Raw genomic sequence first — 20933 nt, 5'->3', positions numbered from 1 at the left:
TTACTGCTATTAAATTCTGTCATCATTTACTCACCTTCAAGTGGTTCCAAACCTGTTTGACTTACTCTCTTCTGTGAGACACAAAATAAGATATTTTAAAGAAACCATTTTGGTTTGGCTACCATTGAATATTCACTCTAAAAAAAAAGGCTCGTAATCATAGGGGAACCTTTTTTAGTGCTATATAGCACCAATTTTGGTGCTTCAGTGGTTCTTCAGAGGTGCTATATAGCACCTTAGTCAAAGAACCGGTGAAGAACCTCTGAAGAACCGGTGAAGAACCTCTGAAGAACCGCTGAAGAACCACTGAAGCACCAAAAATGGTGCTATATAGCACTAAAAAAGGTTCCCCTATGATTACGAGCCAAGAACTATTTTTGGTGCCATATAGAACCTTTTTTTTTTTAGAGTGTTGTATGAAAAAAAAAAACTGACTCAAGTGATTTTCTTATATGTTACACAGAAAGAAATTCATTCCGGTTAGCTTTCCTATAGCTCAAACAGTAGAGCATGGCGCTAGCAACGACAAGGTCATGGGTTCGATTCCCAGGGAAAGCAAGAATTGACAAAATGTAAAAAAAAAAAAAAAATGTGTACCTTGAATGCAATGTAAGTCGCTTTGGATAAAAGCGTCTGCCAAATGCATAAATGGAATGACATTAGAGTGAGTAAATGATCCCATTTTGATCACAACTACCCCTTTAAAAACAATAATATTTTAGCGTTAACATCTAATTTATGTAAGACACTGATATCTATTTTTCAGGAGGTTTTCATTGAAATAACATTTAATTACATTTAATTAGAACTATTAAAAAGTTTATAAAACAAAGCTTTGTCCTTAATTAATGGGATCCAGGCTCTAAGCTGTTTTGTTTAATTATCCTTTAATTACCCTAATGAAATTTTATTTATAGTTTAACTGTAGTTTCATTTAATTGTAAGATCATGGTAGTCACAGGTAAAACCATGCTCATTACCATGGGTTTCTAAACTAAATAAATTATAATAAACTATTGAATTTGTAATAAAAAAATAGTGTAAACACATGAAGAAAATACAAAAATAAAATCTATAAAAGTGATTTATATTCTGCAGTATTTAATGTAAGTAATAATAGCAACATTTTTAATAAAAACATTTCTGCCAAAACACCATATTTCTTCACTGTAAGTAGCTGCAAGGTAAATTATTATAAAGGTGTGGTGGTGCTATATTGACAAGTTTGTAGTTGTGTGTACTGGCGTTTTCCAATTTACCTCGTCATGTATTTACATGGTCGAGGCTCAGGCTGTTTTCAGCTAGATTCACCACAGAACCTGTAATGTCCCCATATCACACGACTGTATAAAACATCACTTCATAGAGCAGCAGAAATGCAGTGCACGTTCGTCAGCAGCAGCGTTGTGCGGATATTCGCTTTTTGTAGTTTCCCATGCGCTCAAAAAAAGAAAAGGACAAAAAACAGCGCCTAATATGGAGGAGGGGAGGTCTCTCTAGCTTTGACCTGTCAATTCAGAAGACAAAATAATGGGCCGCTATCCCTGCATGATGGGCCAGTCTGTGCCCAAAAATAAATAAATAACCTTGTAGGCTATCGGCCACAAAGTGCGTCGGCCCACCGGGAAAATGCCCGGTATGCCAGATTACCAGTCCAGCCCTGGCTCCTGCATTTAGGAAATAAAAAATGTAATTTAATGCTGACTTTAATATTCAAATATTGTTGTGGACAATGTGGGGGCTTGAAGTCAATAAGGTTAAGAACCACTCCTCTAAATGTAATTGTTTTAAAGTAAATGGCACACATACACCAAGGAATATAAAATATAATAAAATAAGTTAAGATCGAAATAAGTTTAATAACTTAATTATACGTTTTTGATTTTGACATTAGATAAGGCAGTGGTTATTTTTTCTTATACACTACCATACCAATGGACAAATAAACAGTCACTCAAAATAAATGCCAATATGATGAGGAGGCTACTGGAATGTGATCTTCTAAAAAACAATAATTACAAATAATTTTAATGCTTTTTATGCAATGTGAAGTTCTGATTTAAAAATTAAAATTTTAAAGATTATATGAAATGTATGTCTCCAGATGCTAGTAATAATTTTTTTAAGAGAAAATAAAAATCTCACAACAACCTAGTTTTATTCGTATTCGGTCCACCCTCTGCCAAATTACATCACTGACCTTCAACTCCAAGTTGTTTTTCACCTCAAACGAACTTTTGATTTCAAAATGGCACGGCTGTGTAAAAAAAGTTATTATAAGAATTTGAAGTGAGTTCTCTAATATATATTTTAAAAAGATGCTTGAAATTTACCTTACCAGTCAACCATTTGCAGTATACAGTATGTGACATGTGTGTTTGATGTCAGATACTCGAGTGAGAGGATGGCTCCTGCTGGATTCCTACACACCAACTTTCTTACTCACCATCACCTACCTCCTAACAATCTACCTGGGAACCAAATACATGAAAAATAGACCAGCATACTCACTGAAAAATGTTTTACTGCTGTACAACTTCTCTATTACTGTGTTGTCTTTCTACATGCTGATTGAGGTAAGTGAGTGTACACAGTATGTATGTATGTTTACATGTACAGCAGCAATACAGGAGCCCAACTGCTGGTGTCCATTGTCCCTTAAGCTGTTCTTACTTAACACTATGTTTCATGTGTTTGGTAGCTGATATCAGCAGTCTGGTCTGCAAGTTACCGTCTTCAGTGTCAGGCATTGCATGAAGCAGGTGAAGCAGATATCAGGGTAAGAAAAACAGCACTTCCTGTGATTTCTTTCTGCTGCTTGCTATATCTGTCTGTCAATATGTACAGTTGTGCTTGAATACTATTTAAGGCATACCTCAAACAAGTATTATGATCACATTCTGGCACATAATTGCATTAACAGGTAACACTTTAGAATACTGATCCATCATTAATGAATATCTACACAGGAACAGATGAGTAATACATTATTAACACTTTAGTAACTACTATTAACTAACAACAAACTCTGATTAATAAATTAGTAAGTAATAGTCGAATGTGGTAGTAATTAGTTTATCAATAACTAAAATGATTTCACTTCTCCCAGAGGACTACTAAGAACTACATAGCTCATAACATACATAGCTGCGGCTCGGAGGCTTGCTCCAAACTAATTTTGTTGCATTGTTCTTGTACATCCATCTATCTATCTATCTATCTATCTATCTATCTATCTATCTATCTATCTATCTATCTATCTATCTATCTATCTATCTATCTATCTATCTATCTATCTATCTATCTATCTATCTATCTATCTATCTATCTATCTATCTATCTATCTATCTATCTATCTATCTATCTATCTATCTATCTATCTATCTATCTATCTATCTATCTATCTATCTATCTATCTATCTATCTATCTATCTATCTATCTATCTATCTATCTATCTATCTATCTATCGGCTCATAATTCATGTAAATAATGCATAATGTATAATTCATTCTAAAGTGAAGGTAATGGTAACCCACTAGTAATGACTCAAGTATTATTAAATCCTTCAGAATGAACTACTATTTATTTGTATCAGTATTCTAAAGTGAAAAGCATGATAACTTTCTAGATGGTAACCCACTAGTAATTACTTAAGTGTTACTATCCAAAACCTTACAAAAAACTCAAAAGTTTACAATGACTTCAGTAATTACAGAGAGATGTTTTTCACTTTAGAATACTAATCCAAATAATTAGTAATTCCTTTAGAAGGATGTAGTTACACTTGAGTCATTACTAGTGGGTTACCATTACCTTCACTTTAGAATTAATTATACATTAAGCATTATTCATGTTAATTATGAACCTGTATATAGTAGTTCTTAGTAGTCCTCAGGGAGTTATGAAAAAAATAGTAGTTATTGGTTAACTAATAGTGAACTACCACATTCGACTAAGCACTATTACTTACCAATTTATTAATCAGTTTCTTGTTAGTTAATAGTAGAAGTTAAGTAATTAATTAATGATGGACCGGTTTTCTAAAGTGTTACCCATTAACACTACTGCAGGGTCATCGGTTTTGTCATCTGATGTGTGTAAATATTATCTTATTACATTTAACTTGCACCAAAATATTTTACATGTTTTATATGGATAGGTTGCAAAAGTACTTTGGTGGTACTATTTCTCCAAGCTGATTGAATTCCTGGACACCGTCTTCATTGTACTAAGGAAAAAAAACAGCCAGATCAGTTTCCTGCATGTGTATCATCATGCTTCTATGTTTAACATCTGGTGGTGTGTCCTCAACTGGATACCCTGTGGACAGAGTAAGTGAGCCTGAATGACAAAGTTACATCAATGAAAGGTCACAGGTTTAAGAGACAGAACGGGTGTGAGGAAATGTGTAATGTTTTATTATCGTTTTAAGATGATGTTTCTAAAAATGAGCTTAGGCTTAGCTTTATGTTTTAACAATAGCCAGCATATAATAATGTAGATGAGAACATTATTATTATTTAGATTTAGAATACTACACGCTGTATGAATGTATATACACCAATCAGACATAACATTATGACCACTGACAGGTGAAGTGAACAACACTGATTATCTCTTCATCACCTGTTAGTGGGTGGGATATATTAGGCAGCAAGTGAACATTTTGTCCTCAAAGTTGATGTGTTAGAAGCAGGTAAAATGGGCAGGTGTAAGGATTTGAGCGAGTTGGACAAGGGACAAATTGTGATGGCTAGTCGACTGGGTCATAAGTCAGCGTGCCCATGCTGACCCCTGTCCACTGCCGAAAGTGCCAACAGTGGGCACGTGAGCATCAGAACTGGACCACCGAGCAATTAAAGAAGGTGGCCTGTTCTGATGAATCATGTTTTCTTTTACATCACCTGGATGGCCGTATGTGTGTGTGTGTCACTTACCTGGGGAACACATGGCACCAGGATGAACTATAGGAAGAAGGCAAGCCAGAGGAGGTAGTGTGATTCTTTGGGCAATATTCTGCTGGGAAACCTTGGGTCCTGCCATCCATGTGGATGTTACTTTGACATGGGACGTACCACATACCACCTACCCAGGGCCTGAAATTAACACTCGACCACGCGCCAAATGCGGGTGAATTTTGCAATTGGCGGGTAACACTGTCAATCTACCTGCCACATTGTTAGGTATCCAATGAGAATGGAGTGATTCATTGGGCAGTTTGAGAGGATGCGACTACGTTCATGCGATCGGAAAGAAGATGAGGCCATTCTCTGACTACGTTTGGATGTGCGTGTAGGCTATTAAACTGTTGGTGAGATGATAATGCAACGCTGACGTAGGCTACAATGACAGTTGCACAGATGTGTGTGCGTTGTGTGCGTGTGCATGTTGGGATTTGGGAAGCGGTGAGAAAATGTCCAGTACACGGTAACTTTACCAGTAATAATAATATTAATTTAGTTCTGTTTAACCATTCCTGAGCGTGACTAAATCAGCCATCAACACAGCCATATACGGTAGGTCTATAGCCTAACTGTGGACTCAGATTAGCAGCAGTCAGTAGGCTATGACTGTCTGTGACACAGGTCCTCAATGGATAAAAAGATTTAAAAAAATGTATATTATAAGAGTTATTATTACTTATATTGATTTCGTTAATAACTTGACAGCACTTAAATGTGTATTCTTACAAGTTAAAGAACAATGTTTGTGGGACAAGTGGATTTTTTGAAGGGGCAAGTGACAAAGGATTTTACTAGACCGATTAAAACATCACTAACAAAAAACTAGGGAATCAACAAAATGCAAGAATGATTCTGCATTAATTTGGCGTAAGTGGCGGTCGATAGTGGATAATAATATATAGCCTAATGTAGGCCTATAATAAACCGACGGTAATAATGTTGCGCTGTTGGCGCTCGCGCAGCCTCTTGAGGAGAAATCAATGTTACTGAATAATTCAGCGCTTTGACTGAATTGTTTGAATTGAAGATTCACGACCTATTCATAAACGACTGCCTCATTCTTGAATGAATAATTTTTTTAATGCAGTTGTAATTTTTCAGTGTAAATTATTTAATTTGATCGGTAACAGCCCTACAGTGTCTTATTATTCTAATTTAATTTATTGATCAAATTTAAGAATATAAACTGAAAGCTGAAGCATAGCCTATATTTAATAAGATTATGGAAAAAAATACCCTTTATAAAAGGTAAAAATATCAAAGATATGCAGATTTAAATATGTCAAAGCTTACCGAACACTGTTGAGAATATTTCTGCAGAATAAATTATATGAGCACGTGAACAGGCTTAATGGCGAGGAGAAAAAAAAGTGGCTGGTAAAAAGTCATTGTGGCAGGTGGTCAAAAAAGTTAATTTCAGGCCCTGCACCTACCTAAGCATTGTTACAGACCATGTACACCCTTTCATGAAAATTCCCTAGTGGCTGTGGCCTCTTTCAGCAGGTTAATGTGCCCTGCCACAAAGCAAAAATGGTTCAGGAATGGTTTGAGGAGCACAACAAGTTTGAGGTGTTGACTTGGCCTCCAAATTCCCCAGATCTCAATCCAATCGAGCATCTGTAGGATGTTAAAGGATCTGCTGCTAACATCTTGGTGCCAGATACCATAGCACACCTTCAGGGGTCTAGTGGAGACAGGTCAGGCCTGGGGTAGGGGTTTTGTCAGCAAAAGGGGGACCAACACAATATTAGGACATTATAACATAATGTTATGCCTGATCGGGGTATGTGTTTTTTATAAATATATATATATATATATATATATATATATATATATATATATATATATATATATATATATATATATATATATATATATATATATATATATATATATATATATATATAAAAACAAAACACAGGTAGACTGAACTGAGAACACCAACATGACACCCTTAGAAGAAGAAGACCTGACAAACAACATGGGAAACAAAATAACTATACATGCAGTACACCCAGGGCTAACGAGTGTAACAACTAAACAAGGCACACCTTGGGGGATATCAAAGAAACCCAATCAACAAAGGGACTACAAAACTGGCCAAGAAAACCATACAGGGAACATTACCTCCACTACGACAGGGAACATAGCCTACATATAACAGTATTGAATATATATTTGACAATATGTCAAATAAACATGTTTGTATATAATATGCTTATTTGACACAATCTTGCTTGTTATCAAGTGGCATGATGATTCAGTTCAAGCTGTATAATAATCTTTGTCCAGGTTTCTTTGGACCGATGCTAAACAGCTTCATCCATATCCTCATGTATTCTTACTATGGTCTGTCAACCATCCCATCTATGCACAAATATCTGTGGTGGAAACGCTACCTCACCCAGGCTCAGCTGGTCAGTGTGCAAACTCTCTATCCAACTACACTCTGCTCTTACATTTCCATTCACATTTTCATGCTTACAGAACTTATGAGACCTTCCCTCTGCCATTCTCCCTTACAAAAAATAACTATACTTCAAGTTAATTTTATTTAGTATACTTAAAGTTCAAGTATATTTTAAGTATAATTTAAAGTAGTAAGTATACTAATATCAATGTACTAGTAGTATAATTGTAAGTGTACTATTTCAATACTACTTGGGACTAAATTGGCCCACTTTTAGGCCTGGTTTCATTAGAGAGTGTAGTCTGAATAGTAAATGTTTATTAAGTCAGGATTAGGCTTAGTTCAATTTAAGTAGCTTTTATAAACATGCTTTAGAAAAAGAAAAAGAAAAAAAAAACAGCTAAGCTTTGTCTGTGAAACCGGGGGAAAGTGTATAAAAGTAGTTTACAATTGCGGTTTTCGGTTGTACTGCAACTGTAGTACAAGTGAACTTATAGGAATACTGAAAGTTTAATAGTTAAATAGCACATTTAGTTTATAGAAGCACACTTTCGACGTATACTCTTAGTAAAATACTAGTTTAGGAGTTTTATACTGAAAGTATTGTAAGTTTTCATTAAGTTAAATTAACATAATACTTTTACCCCTGGTTTCACAGGCACGCCTTAAACCTAGTCCCACACTAAAATGCATGTTTGCGCTGTTTTAACTGAAAGCAACTTGTACTGACATATCTTAAAATATCTCACTGCCATTGTTTTGTCCCAAGAGGCACACTGATAATGTGTTTTTCTAGGGAACATTTATAAAAGCTACTTAAATGTCCTAATTGAAATAAGGTCAAATCCTGGCTTAATCTAAGGTCTATAAAACCAGGCCATAGTTTACTATTTATATATTATTTTTGCACTTGAAGCATACTACTATGTTCCTATTTAGGTATTCATTTTTATACTTGAAATTTACTTTAACTCTTTCCCCGCCAGCGTTTATTTTTTAGTTTCCAGCCAACGGCAGCATTTGTTTGATCATTTTCAAAATTTTTACTTCCCCTAAAATTATTTGTTGTGTGTACACATACATTTGTGAACATAAAGCTGAGAAAACCATGTCAAATGGATTGAATTTTCACAAACATAGATGGAGTAGATCGCTTTTATCAACACCCCCAAAGTTTGCACAGTCCTATACCTTTTCCTGGGAGGACATTTCGTTATGGGGTGGTCACAGTACACTTTTCGTTCCATTTATGTGCATGTAAATGCATCAGACAGGACACGCAAGCTCATGTGAAAAGTTTCATATTTTGCTGCGTTCCAAAGTCAGGTATGGTCTTATTATTGGGAGATTCAAGGGTCCGTGGCTCTACCATTGGAGAAAGTGTAACGGCTAACTTGGATCATGTGTGCCTAGATTACCAATCACATTACGGCCTTGATGTCATCAAATTTCGTCTAGACTCGTGCGACAGTCAATATAAATGAATGAAGTGCTGTAAACTGAATCATACCTGTTGCACCATGACATCTCTTATAAAACAGCATTTTTTGGTGTAAACCATATAAATATCTCTAACTATATCTCCATTGGCATCCATTTTAAAAAAGGCCTCGTCTCCTTCCCTGCGTACCACGGTGTTAGCAGGTGTTATGCTTTTCTGCAAGCCAAGGTTGCAGGATTGCCTTCAAGTGGTTGTTAACTCTGACTTGCGAATTTGCATCACATGAAGACATATAACCAGTAGATCGATACGTTGTGGCATGACCTCTTAACTGAGTTAAATATTTTTGAAGTAAAGTCGATTGTAAATTTTTTTACATTTAGAATATATTAAAATGTGTTATATGTTGAATTTATGTTCATAAAAAAGACGCTGCAGAGTGTGATGTCATTTTACGACAATTGCTGTGCTCTAGTGTAACAAAAAACACTTCAAAAACACTTGGTTGCTACATAAACAATTAAGGGACCAGAGACTTCTACGTTTCAATGAGCCATATTTATTTTAATATCACCATACATTCAGAAAACACTCCACCACATATAACGGTCCTGATGCAAATGAACCACCAAAAAGTTAAATCTTTTATAGTAGCATTTTGGCTACTAAGAGCTCAGTCTTTGAAGATGTAGTAGTGAGATGAAACAGTACTTAATATCTTTGCTGATGAATCCACATCAGCCTGTGACCGAGTCTCCCAGCGGCTGTTGATAAGTTGAAGTATCTCATGAAGTGAACACTGGATGTTAAGGGCATTGTTGACTGTCAATATTTCTTTGGACAAGTTCCTATTTAGTTGAGCAGTTTCCTCATGCTTACTCAAGGAACCCTCTGCATCAAACAAACAGAAACTTAGTGCTACCATTAACACATTTACCCATAACATATTTACATACACCTTACCCAACATCATATATACAAACAAAACAATGACAGTAGTACTCACATTTGAGTTCAAGAACAAGAAGTTCCTCAAAACTGGGTACAAACAAGACCACATACCTGAGAAAGCTTCTCCATGTGGTTAACACATCCTTCCTACCTTCTGCTTCTTCTCTTCTCCTCTTTATGCTAACAGGTAGCTCACTGGCTAGAGAACTCCCTAGTGGCATAATTAAACATTGCATGCACAGCAAGCTAATGGGACAAAAGTAACAGTAAAACTGTTACACTAGTGTGACAGCGGTTTTAGGCAGTTTTGATTATATGCTGTTTAATGTTTAATGATCACATTTATTTACATGTGTATAAGCATGAATTTTATCGGTTGTTTCTGCTTCTTCGCCTGTGTTTTAATCCCAAGATTCTGTACACAAAAGATGCTTAATAGTACCCCCTACCTTATAACCAAGTGTTCGACTGCGTCCTGCAGTACTACAAACCACACCCCTACAAATTACACCCCTAACAATGAAACAGCCATATGGTAAGGTTTAGAGTTTGGGGGTAGGGTTTTAACCATACTTACCATGAGTCTGTATTAATATGATTGGTTAATTTATTTTATGTTCTAATAAAAGCTGTTATTTCATATTTCACAGTTTGTATTAGAAAGCAATGTAAGCTATAGCCTGACAAACCTTTCATACATAAAACAAAATGTATTTTAAAAGATTGACTAAAACAATGACATCGAGCTTGCTTATTCATGGGAAGCTTAACTTGTAGTAATAGGCATGACTTGCAGGGGCATGGTTTAAAGTACTGTGGGCTGCAGACATACCCTTCTCGAAAATGTTGTCAATAGCCGGGAAAATGTTAGGTAGATTTGTACACTATCAGTGGACTACACAAAAACTAGCATACTCTGAATTAGGAACATGTTTTCTTTATAAATCAATATTTTCAAACAACTGCTACTCAATCAAAAGAGTTAACAACCACAAGCCAAGTATCCTTAGAATACTTAATTATATTTTTAAGTATACAGTATCTCGATAAAAATATTGAATAGGCCTACAAGTATAGACCAAATATATTTAGACTTCTGTCAGGATAAGTCAAGTGTATGTGTGTAATTTTGAGTATTTTTCTGAGAAGTACATAAAAAGTAGACAAAGTATACTTTCTTATCTATAGAAGTATAGAAGTATACAAATAGCACTCTTGAATAAATGTTCTTTCCTATTCTGTTTGGTTCTTTTTATGATTTTTATGATTGTCTCCCAGTAATGTTCTATTCTTTGTCTCAGGTTCAGTTTGTATTGACTATAACACACACAGTAAGTGCATGGGTCGTTCCTTGTGGCTACCCTCTGGGCTGTCTGAAATTTCAGACCTTCTACATGTGCACACTTGTCGTCCTGTTTGTCAACTTCTACATGCAGGTAAGAACTTCTGACCAAATTTTGAAGAGTAGAGTAAATTTGTAGGTTGTCTTTTGACCTCCCCAAAAAAAAACCAGGTCTTTCGTCACCGTATACGAGGCAGCGAGAAACACACACACGGCTTGTTTGAGATGCATAGACACTGCGCAGACCGATCCGTGTATGATATCAAAATACAGCATACAGCAATTCAAAAGCATAAGGAGTCGAATGATCTCACTGTACTTTGTCATACGGCGATTGGTCTGCACAGCACCGATGCATCTCGAACAAGCTTTCCATCAACAATGGCGAACGCTGCGCTACTATTGCACATGGTTTTACAATCCTACATCGGCATCAAAACACAGCAAATCCAATGCATTCATGCAGCTTGCCGTAATTTGTATAGACGTAGATTACAATCGAGCAGCTATTAGCACGATTACCTGCCATTTCAAAAATGGTGGTCACAAGTTTGTGTTCATCTTGTTGGTCACGGTAACCCCGTCCCCAGCCCCTGACACAAGTGGTTCTTACTTCTAGACCAGCAATGTTTTGGTGCTACTTAAGAACTACTTTCTGGTTCAGAGCTGGTGCTTTGGGTGTGGAAAGACAAAGAACCGTTTTGAAATTAGGCTCTGGCTCTGCACCAGCACCAGCACTGCCTCGGTGGAAAAGGGGTAAAGGTCCCCTATCCTGCAGAGTTTAGTTCCAACTCTAATCCAACACACCTTAAAATCTAATCAGTCTCTTCACAATTACTTGAAAGTTACAGGCAGGTGTGTTTGAATAGGGCCAAAGCTAAACTCTGCAGGACATTGGCCCTCGAGGGTCATGCTCTCAGAAAAAACAAGTTAATGGGGCGGTACCCTTGAGACGCACTGACCCGACCATGGGCTTGATGTCACTTTGTTTACCATAGTATACATTTACTATTCAGACTACAGTCTAGAAATATTAAGTTATGTTAACAAATTATACATATTTTGAAAGTTCTAAGGGTTCAGTGTCAATCTACGGTTTCTGTTTTACTATATAGATACTCCAGCAACAGTAATATTGTGTCAGGAGTACAAATGACAACATGCAAAATCAAAACTTTTTGATGGACTTCATACCTTTGTTATGAAATTGTGATCGCGAGACGAATCCAACGAATACCAACTTAACATCATGAAATTGTCATTTAAATTTTTTTTTAAAGAATGATTCAGTATATGTGGCACATGTAAAAGTAACTATAACAGCATTCTTTAGCCCTCAGATCATTGTTCCCTATCAGTCAGTCACATTCAATGTCACGTCAGAACTGAACTGACGGATTGGTATCTCGCCTGAGAGCCCAATCACCTTTGAGTGGTAACAGAACAAGCCAATGCACATTGGTGAGTGAGATTTGCATCACAAGCTGCTTCCCCACTACCAAGTATATAAGGCAGTGTGCTTAAACTCACATTAAGCTTTCGCTTCAGAGCGGAGCGGACGTTTGTCTTCACTCTGCTCTCAATCGCCGTTCAGTGTGTCTATGGAACAATACGGAAGCTGTTTGTGTGTTGGTGTGACAGTGCGTTCCAGCGGCGGTTGCTGAGTGTGTGCACAGTCAAGAGCAGCAGCTGTTCCCCTGGGCACTTCAACATCGAAAAGAGCAATTTTCCCTAAAAGTAGGGGTGCACCGATCCGACTTTTTCAGTCCCGATACCGATACCGAAGCCTGGGCTTTGTGTATCTGTCGATACCCGATACCGATCCGATATATTGTTGAATTAATAATAAACTGTATATCTTCCACCTTATACCTTCCTTGAAGAGACTAAAAGGCACCAGACTTTACTAACTAAACATAACTAAGACAAAATAACAGATGTATGTAAGGTGTTGAATTCTTATTTATTTAAAAAACAATTGTGCATTCAAATCTAAAATAGAATGTAATCTAACTTCTTTAAATAAATAAAATGTAGCAGTGGAAACAAAACAGTGTATTGGTCAAACATACAATAGTAATCTGACAGTTACCAAACATTTTTTACACTACAGATAATTGTTTTGGTATATAATCATATCAATATTAAAAAGTAGCATTACAAATTAACAAATAGTCTAATTTTCTACCATATGCAATTTAATAAAAATTTTCAGCTAGCTAATAACAACTTTGTTCTGGTTTCACCTCACTCCAGATTAAATGATTGTAGGCTAGGCCTATTTATTTTACTACACATTGTCAACAGAAATAAGATGAAATACTGTTGATAATTAAAAATAATTCTTACTACCCACTCTTGCTAAAATGGGTAAGCACACTTGTGGTCTCATTTCAGTTGCGTTCTGAGTAAATTAATAAACTGAGTTCATGAGTTCAGTGTTGGACAGATCAGTTGTTCTGGCCAGTCGTTAAAATGATTCGGTTCAAAGGAGTCATTAGGTCACGAATCGGACATTAGCAGACGCGTTGTGTGCGAATCCCGTCTGTTAGAACATCGCGAAAGATGTCAACACACAGAAAACACTTCATAACTGGATATAATTTGTCTCCCGTTTATTGAAAGTATGCTTTATGTCAGCTGGTCAGAGAAGAGTCAATGTTTTTTGAGCGCAATTCACACCCAGTGATAATTCAAGGACAAAATTGTCCGAATGTGTCACGTGCAACATGGTTTCGGTCTTCCGAGCTTTTGATTTGGATTAATATGTGAAATATGAGAGCGAACACTGATTATTTTGAAGACCCAGAGAGCGCGCGCGGGGGAGGAGCTCTCAGATCGGTCTCTCTGTCACTCAGTCACAAGCGCAGCATCTGTTCTACATCAGTCGTAAATCACAATAACTCATCAAATTAGGCTTTGGCCGTCAAAAAAATGTCAATGCAGGAAAGACCCTGACTTTGCAGTAATACCCTCGAAACAGTGACGAACTAGTTGGCGTGGCAAGCGTGAAATATCTCCTCCACACAGCCGACTCTCTGGCTCGCTCCCTTCTAGCATGCGACACACGTGAAGCTGACGAATGACGTAGGTTCTGCTGCGACGGAAAAAAACACCTGGATCGGCTTGTGGATCTGTTAATTTTTCCGATCCCCGATCCAGCTATTTTGTCAGTATCGCGGCCGATATCCGATCCTAATATCGGATCGGTGCACCCCTACCTAAAAGAGTAAACACGGGTGTGACGTTACGCCTTTTTAAAGATTTAATTCCACCCATGTGTTTCTGGATGGGGTCGTTTCCTGGTCCCGTCTGACAGCCATGATCTCTGCCTCACTCGTCTAGGCCATTAGCACACTGAAGTGGTGTTCGTTGAAGAGTCATGCACCCACTGTGGGAAGATGACCATCGTGATGTTGAGATCAAGACGAAGATACCTCGAAAGAGGTGGAGTGCCCTATGCTATTGCCCAATCTGGTTCTTCTGCACAGCAGAGGGCCACTACGATTAATGCACGGTAATCTGAGGATTACAGTGGGAGTGCTCCCACCGGGTGAATCTCTGTGGCCCTCCCACTCTTTTCCAATCGCAGGCTGTGGAGCTTCCGGTTGTACAACGTAGTTGCTGGTCCTTCTCATGGAGGACCTAGCATCTCATTTAGGGCTCCTGCGGCAGACCGGATGTCGATTGCTGTAGCGGTGGGCAGGCTAGAGTCCTCTGGGGATGAAGATTCGGCTGTGCTTCCCCCTTCGGGGAGAGTAGCATTGTTCGAGTCCGAACCGGAGCTGACTGCCATGATTTTCCGGGCCACCACAAGTGTAGGGCTCGAGTGGAACCCTCCACCTTGTCCTGAACATCTGCAGTTGGACGATTGGTATCTTGGGGCGAGGGTCAGTGCCGCTCCAGTGCCATTCTTCCCGGAAGTTCATGAGGAGGTTGCGAATTCAGGGAAGGCACCTTTTTCCTGCCAGATTGTCCTCTGAGATAACCCACTGCCAATTGTTATATTCCCTGACCTGGGGGATCCCTGGCATGGTTGCACTGGCCCACAGTTGGCCGCGGGGCCTACGCAAGTATTGGTTTTCCTCAGTGAGCTTGCTCGCACAGACACGGTGCAAGGTCAGGGAGGACCAGGATCAGGTCTTGATGGTTGCGCCTTACTGTCCCACTCGGACCTGGTTCCTCATGACACCATTCCTGGTGGATCCCCAAGGAAGGACTCGTTTTTTCAGGGACGGGGCACCATCTGGCACCCTTATACAGACCTCCACGTGTGGGCTCTGGACGGGATGTGGAGGACTGTGTGTCAACTACTGTTAGAGTAGGTAGACCCCTTATCACTTCAGCTAGAACCCCCTCTATAAGGCACTCTTATGCTTTGAAGTGGAACCTCTTCGTTGAGTGGTGTTCTTCTCATAGGGAAGACCCCCAAAGGTGCCTGGTCAATATGGTGCTCTCTTTCTTACAATTTCAGGGTGGCGGTAGACTGCCTCTACTCCAACCTGTCTTGCATGTTGGCGCTATTGCTGCACACCATGATGCAGTAGACAGTCAGTCTCTGGGGAAACACAACTTGGTCATCAGGTTCCTGAGAGGCGCCAGAGGAGTGAATCCTCCTTGGTCAAGCCTCATCCCCTCCTGGGGCCCTTCTCTGGTCTTGACGGCCCTACAGAGAGCACCTTTTGAGCCCCTGCAGTCAGTAGAGATTAAGATCCTGTCTCTTAAGACGGGGGTCCTGACTGTGTCATCCATTAAGAGGGTGGGGGACCTGCAGGCTTTTTCAGTCAACGACGCGTGCCTGAAATTTGGGCCAGCCAACTCACGTCAACGTCATTCTGAGACCCTGGCCATTGCGGTGTCCTGTTCGCACCTTGGGCCCTATCATACACCTGGCGCAGTTATAATTTTCACGTCCTGCGCCACGTTGTTTAAAAAGTAAATGTTCTCACGCCCATCTGTTCGCCCACTGTTCGCTCTGGTCTGAAAACAAGGTGTGTTCAGGCGCATTGTTGGTCCGTTGATATTTTGAGGCAACTGAAATGACTCTGCGTGCGGTCCCCTTTACAAGGGGCCCTATTTTAACAATCAGAGCGTTAAAGCACACGCCGCAAGTGGATGTCCGAATCCACCTTTGCTAGTTTAATGATGGAAAAAATGGCCAGCACATGGTCTAAAAGGGTTGTACCTAGTTAGTCTCTTAATGAGTCATGGGTAGGTTTTGGGCGTAACGTGCAATTAACCAATCGGAGTCTCATATCCTTCTTCAGAGAGGAAACGGATCTGCTCATCCATTGATGCTTGCTTGTCATGACTGCAAATAGGTAGGCTAATTCTGAGACATGCAATGACTATCCATAATGACATGTAGGCATTTCCCCAATGACCAATAAAAACCTGGTCTAAAGTCAATAGCGCAGTATTTTTTGTAATATGCACTTACATGCGTGTATACTCTGCTTATTACACGGACGCGCAGCAGCACACAAGCAATTAAAGGATTAAAATGTAAAATTATTGTTGTGTACATAAATATAAAAATGCCTACATGTCATTATGGATAGTCATTCCATGTCTCAGAATTAGCCTACCTATTTGCAGTCATGACAAGCAAGCAAGCAAGCATCATTGGACGAGCAGATCCGTTTCCTCTCTGAAGAAGGATATGAGACTCCGATTGGTTTATTGCACGTTACGTCCAAAACATGCCCATGACTCATTAAGAGACTAGGTACAACCCTTTTAGACCATGTGCTGGCCATTTTTTCCATCATTAAACTGGCAAAAGTGGATTCGGACATCCACTTGCGACATGTGCTTTAACGCTCTTATTGTTAAAATAGGGCCCCTTGTAAAGGGGACCGCATGCAGAGATTCAGAACCTCAGAAAATCTCTGTCTGCTAAGGCAAGCAGAAGGGAAAGGTTGTCTCCAAACAGAGGTTGGCCCACTGGATAGTAGAAGCCATCGCCCCAACAGGTGCAGGGGGATCAGATGGTTTGCACGGAGCACTGGAAGGGGCAGTAGTTGTGGTGTCTTCCATAGAGATCCCAATTCATCAGTTCAATTCTGATGTAACGTCGAACGTGACTGACTATTCTAGATAATTTCTAGGCTACTAATGTAACCCCCGTTCCCTGAAGGAGGGAATGGAGAACTTAAGACCCGTCGTCAAAACTCCTGTACCTCCGCTGGCACAGCCAGGACCCTGTCTCGGCTGCTCAGCAGAAAAGTTAAGTTGAGTATTAACATGCTACCTGATATACCTGGAGGTGGGGGAGTGTGCATGTGCATTGGCTTGTTCTGTTACCTCTCAAAAGGCGATTGGGCGAGGTCCTAATTCGTCAGTTCAGTTCTGCCATAATGTCTCTGTTCCCTCCTTCAGGGAATGGGTGTTACATTAGTAACCTAGACGTTACCAAGGGGCACTTTGGAGCTCCAAATGGCAATTTTTGGAAAAGGAAAAACCTTGTAGGAACCTCTTTTTTGTTATATAATTCTCAAAAGACTTGTGGCTTTAGCCCCAGTGTATTTCTACAGGGAGTGCAGAATTATTAGGCACGTTGATTTTCTGATCATATTTTTTTTCCAGGCACATTTGACCAATTCCAAACCACAGTAATCCTAATAACTACTATTGATTTAGTATTTAATAATGTATAAGTGATATATAATTGTTCATGAAGGCTGGAAATGAAAACACCTTATATTCAGGTGTGCAGAATTATTAGGCATGTTTTCTTTTACAGATAAATTGAGCCAAAAAAGAGATTTAACTCAGACTGAAAAGTCAAAAAGTATTAAATGCCCATGAGAAGGATGCAATACTAATGCAATACTAGACATTGCAGTTAAGGCATGACCATTGGACAGTGAAATGCTCGTTGGGTCAGCAGGATCTGACAAAAACAGGTGGTGAAGAAAAGACACCTGTTAACTGCAAAAGAATTAAGAATTAAGGTGAAGAATTAAGGGTGAAACCATCAGGAACCCTTTAGTCTCTAGCGCCACCATTTTCCAGAGCTGCAACCTACCTGGAGTCTCCAGAAGTGCAAGGTGTCAGGATCTCAGAGACTTCAGTTAGGTAAAGAATCCTAAAAAATGACCCCCACTAGATAAGAATCATAAGCTGAAGTGTTGTAAAATACATGAAGCCTGCTTTTTTATAGGCTTTATAGGTTTTATAGGTTGAGAATGACTCTTGAAGGACAGGCACCACATCCTCTAGTACCACTGTTTGAAGAATTCATCTTCCAGAATCTGGCAGTACGTTTTGGGAGTTCATTTTAGTCCATCCTGAAGTCTGTTTTGCAGAGATGGACTAAAAATGAACTCCCAAAACGTACTGCCAGATTCTGGAAGATGAATTCTTCAAACAGTGGTACTAGAGGATGTGGTGCTGGTTCTTCAAGAGTCACTCTCAACCTATCTGTCCATAAAGCCTATAAAAAAACCTTCTTCATGTATTTTACAACACTTCAGCTTGTGATTCTTATCTAGTGGGGGTCATTTTTTGAAGTCTCTGAGATCCTGACACCTTGCACTTCTGGAGACTCCAGGTAAGTTGCAGCTTTGGAAAATGGTGGCGCTGGAGACTAAAGGGTTCCTGATGGTTTCACCCTTAATTCTTCACCTTAATTCTTAATTCTTTTGCAGTTAACAGGTGTCTTTTCTTCACCACCTGTTTTTGTCAGATCCTGCTGACCCAACGAGCATTTCACTGTCCAATGGTCATGCCTTAACTGCAATGTCTAGTATTGCATCCTTCTCATGGGCATTTAATACTTTTTGACTTTTCAGTCTGAGTTAAATCTCTTTTTTGGCTCAATTTATCTGTAAAAGAAAACATGCCTAATAATTCTGCACACCTGAATATAAGGTGATTTTCATTTCCAGCCTTCATGAACAATTATATATCACTTATACATTATTAAATACTAAATAAATAGTAGTTATTAGGATTACTGTGGTTTGGAATTGGTCAAATGTGCCTGGAAAAAAAATATGATCAGAAAATCAACGTGCCTAATAATTCTGCACTCCCTGTAGGTGTCAGGCATCTTTATTATTTTTTAATGATAAAAATTACACTATACTTTTTTTATTATTTTTTTTACTTATATTAATTCTGAAATGTGAAAAAGAAACCTCCAATTGTCTTCTTTCAAAAGTAGTTGGCCACCCTGGTTCGACATATTAAAAAAATATATACGGTGGATATCATTACTGATACATTACATCAATGCCTGAGAGTTTGTGACAGTCCCACAATGCCTGAGAGTTTGTGACAGTACCAGTGATAAATGGCAAAAAAGGTAAAAATTATCCTCAGACCAAGCCTGACAATGATTTTTGACCCTACCCAGCCTCTGACGAATTTGATGGGAAGGGTGACTTGGCAATACTGAATATTGCATATATTGAATCTAAATATTGTCCATCATGGGTCCACGACCCTATGGTGCCTGTGAAGTTTGTGACAATGCCACTTGTTAGTCAAAAGTTGTGAAATTGGTTAGATCATTAATTTTAATTTGCGCTGTATTAAATGATACCTGGGGATTTGGGTCTTGCTTAGTAATGTATGTGTGATCTCATGCTTCCAGTCTTATCAATTGTTAAGCAATAAATGGCTGTTCTCTGCAGACATACAAAAAGAGAAGGCTGGAGGATGGCAGAATGGCTAAGGTTGGAGAATTTAAAAACAATCATTTGAATGGCCTTTCATTCTCTCTCAACGGAGTCAACTCCAAACAGAAGCTGCAGTGATGCCGCATCATGACCAATAGAATGGATCATCTCAGCCCAGTTATGCTGAATATTAGCGCAATAGCAGCCAATCATCTGTTAATCAAACTGCAATTTTTTAAATTAGAATAGAATTTTTACTTTTTGTATCTTTGTTTTACATATGTTCCACTCAAATCTCATAACGGAGCAATATGAATGCTGTACAATAATTCTTTCAAAATAAATGCCTCTGTTATGGAGTACAATATCTACTTTATTACACATCTTTGCTAGTTTCTCTCAAATGGCAAGGACATATTCTGTAATTTTCCCTAAATCACTACACTATATAAAAGTATTGTTCAACAAAAGATGCCATAGGCTACAATCCTTTATCTTATCGGCTGATAGAACGGTTTAGTGTAATTGAATATATCGGTATAAAGGATCTTACATACACCATAGAGTAGCACTAAGACACCTTTTAAAATCTTCATTATCAGGCAGACATGGATTGTTTTGTACAGAGGTCAAGTTTCATGATAAATGCTATGTGAAAAACATTTTTTGAACCGTTTTAAAGACCCCATGAAATTATTTGACAAATGCAAATTTTGTATATCCTATTGCAGCAGGATGTTGAGGGAATCAAAGGGTATGTTCCTTTGTTTAAACTGTGAATAACCTCTATTAATGCCACAGCCATGAATCATGTTCTGCTGCATCTTATTGTTGATCTTGGCAGGTGCTACAAGCAACAAACACTCATTCTAAAGTGCATTTTATTGGACTGTCATGAGTACAGGTTGAGTCGTCAGTATTTTTAATTTCTTTTACCAGAAGATTAAGATTGTACATTTTAACTGTTTATTATCTTCTAAATGTCAATTTTTAAAAGTAGATTAGCATGTATAGATGACCCAAAGACACAACTTTGTTTGTCTTTGGTGTAAACCTGTAATTTTTTTGTTCCATTTTTTCTATTTTTTCTCTTTTTAATTTCTCTTTTTAATATATATATTTTTTTTAAATCACATATGAACCCTTAATGATTGTCTTCATACTAACAAACTAAATAAAGCACTTTGAGAATCAAAT

The 20933-nt window shown here is 38.4% G+C and overlaps 1 protein-coding gene across 1 annotated transcript in view; it reads left to right on the top strand.

Annotated features, from left to right (window-relative positions):
- The window catches only part of elovl2 (ELOVL fatty acid elongase 2), a 312772-nt gene extending 291842 nt beyond the window's left edge, over positions 1–20930 (top strand). The window contains exons 9-14 of the mRNA XM_079806636.1: positions 2389–2576; positions 2702–2779; positions 4161–4332; positions 7258–7382; positions 11069–11203; positions 19752–20930. Coding sequence (XP_079662762.1) covers positions 2389–2576; positions 2702–2779; positions 4161–4332; positions 7258–7382; positions 11069–11203; positions 19752–19874 — 821 coding nt within the window. The 3' untranslated portion in view covers positions 19875–20930. The remainder of the gene's footprint in view (positions 1–2388; positions 2577–2701; positions 2780–4160; positions 4333–7257; positions 7383–11068; positions 11204–19751) is intronic.
- The last annotated feature ends 3 nt before the right edge of the window (positions 20931–20933 follow it).

Source organism: Gobio gobio (assembly GCF_949357685.1).
Source record: "Gobio gobio genome assembly, chromosome: 23".
In the NCBI taxonomy this organism is placed as follows: Eukaryota; Metazoa; Chordata; class Actinopteri; order Cypriniformes; family Gobionidae; genus Gobio; species Gobio gobio.
The sequence above is the reverse complement of the archived record's forward strand: the minus strand, read 5'-3'. Positions and strand labels throughout refer to the sequence as shown.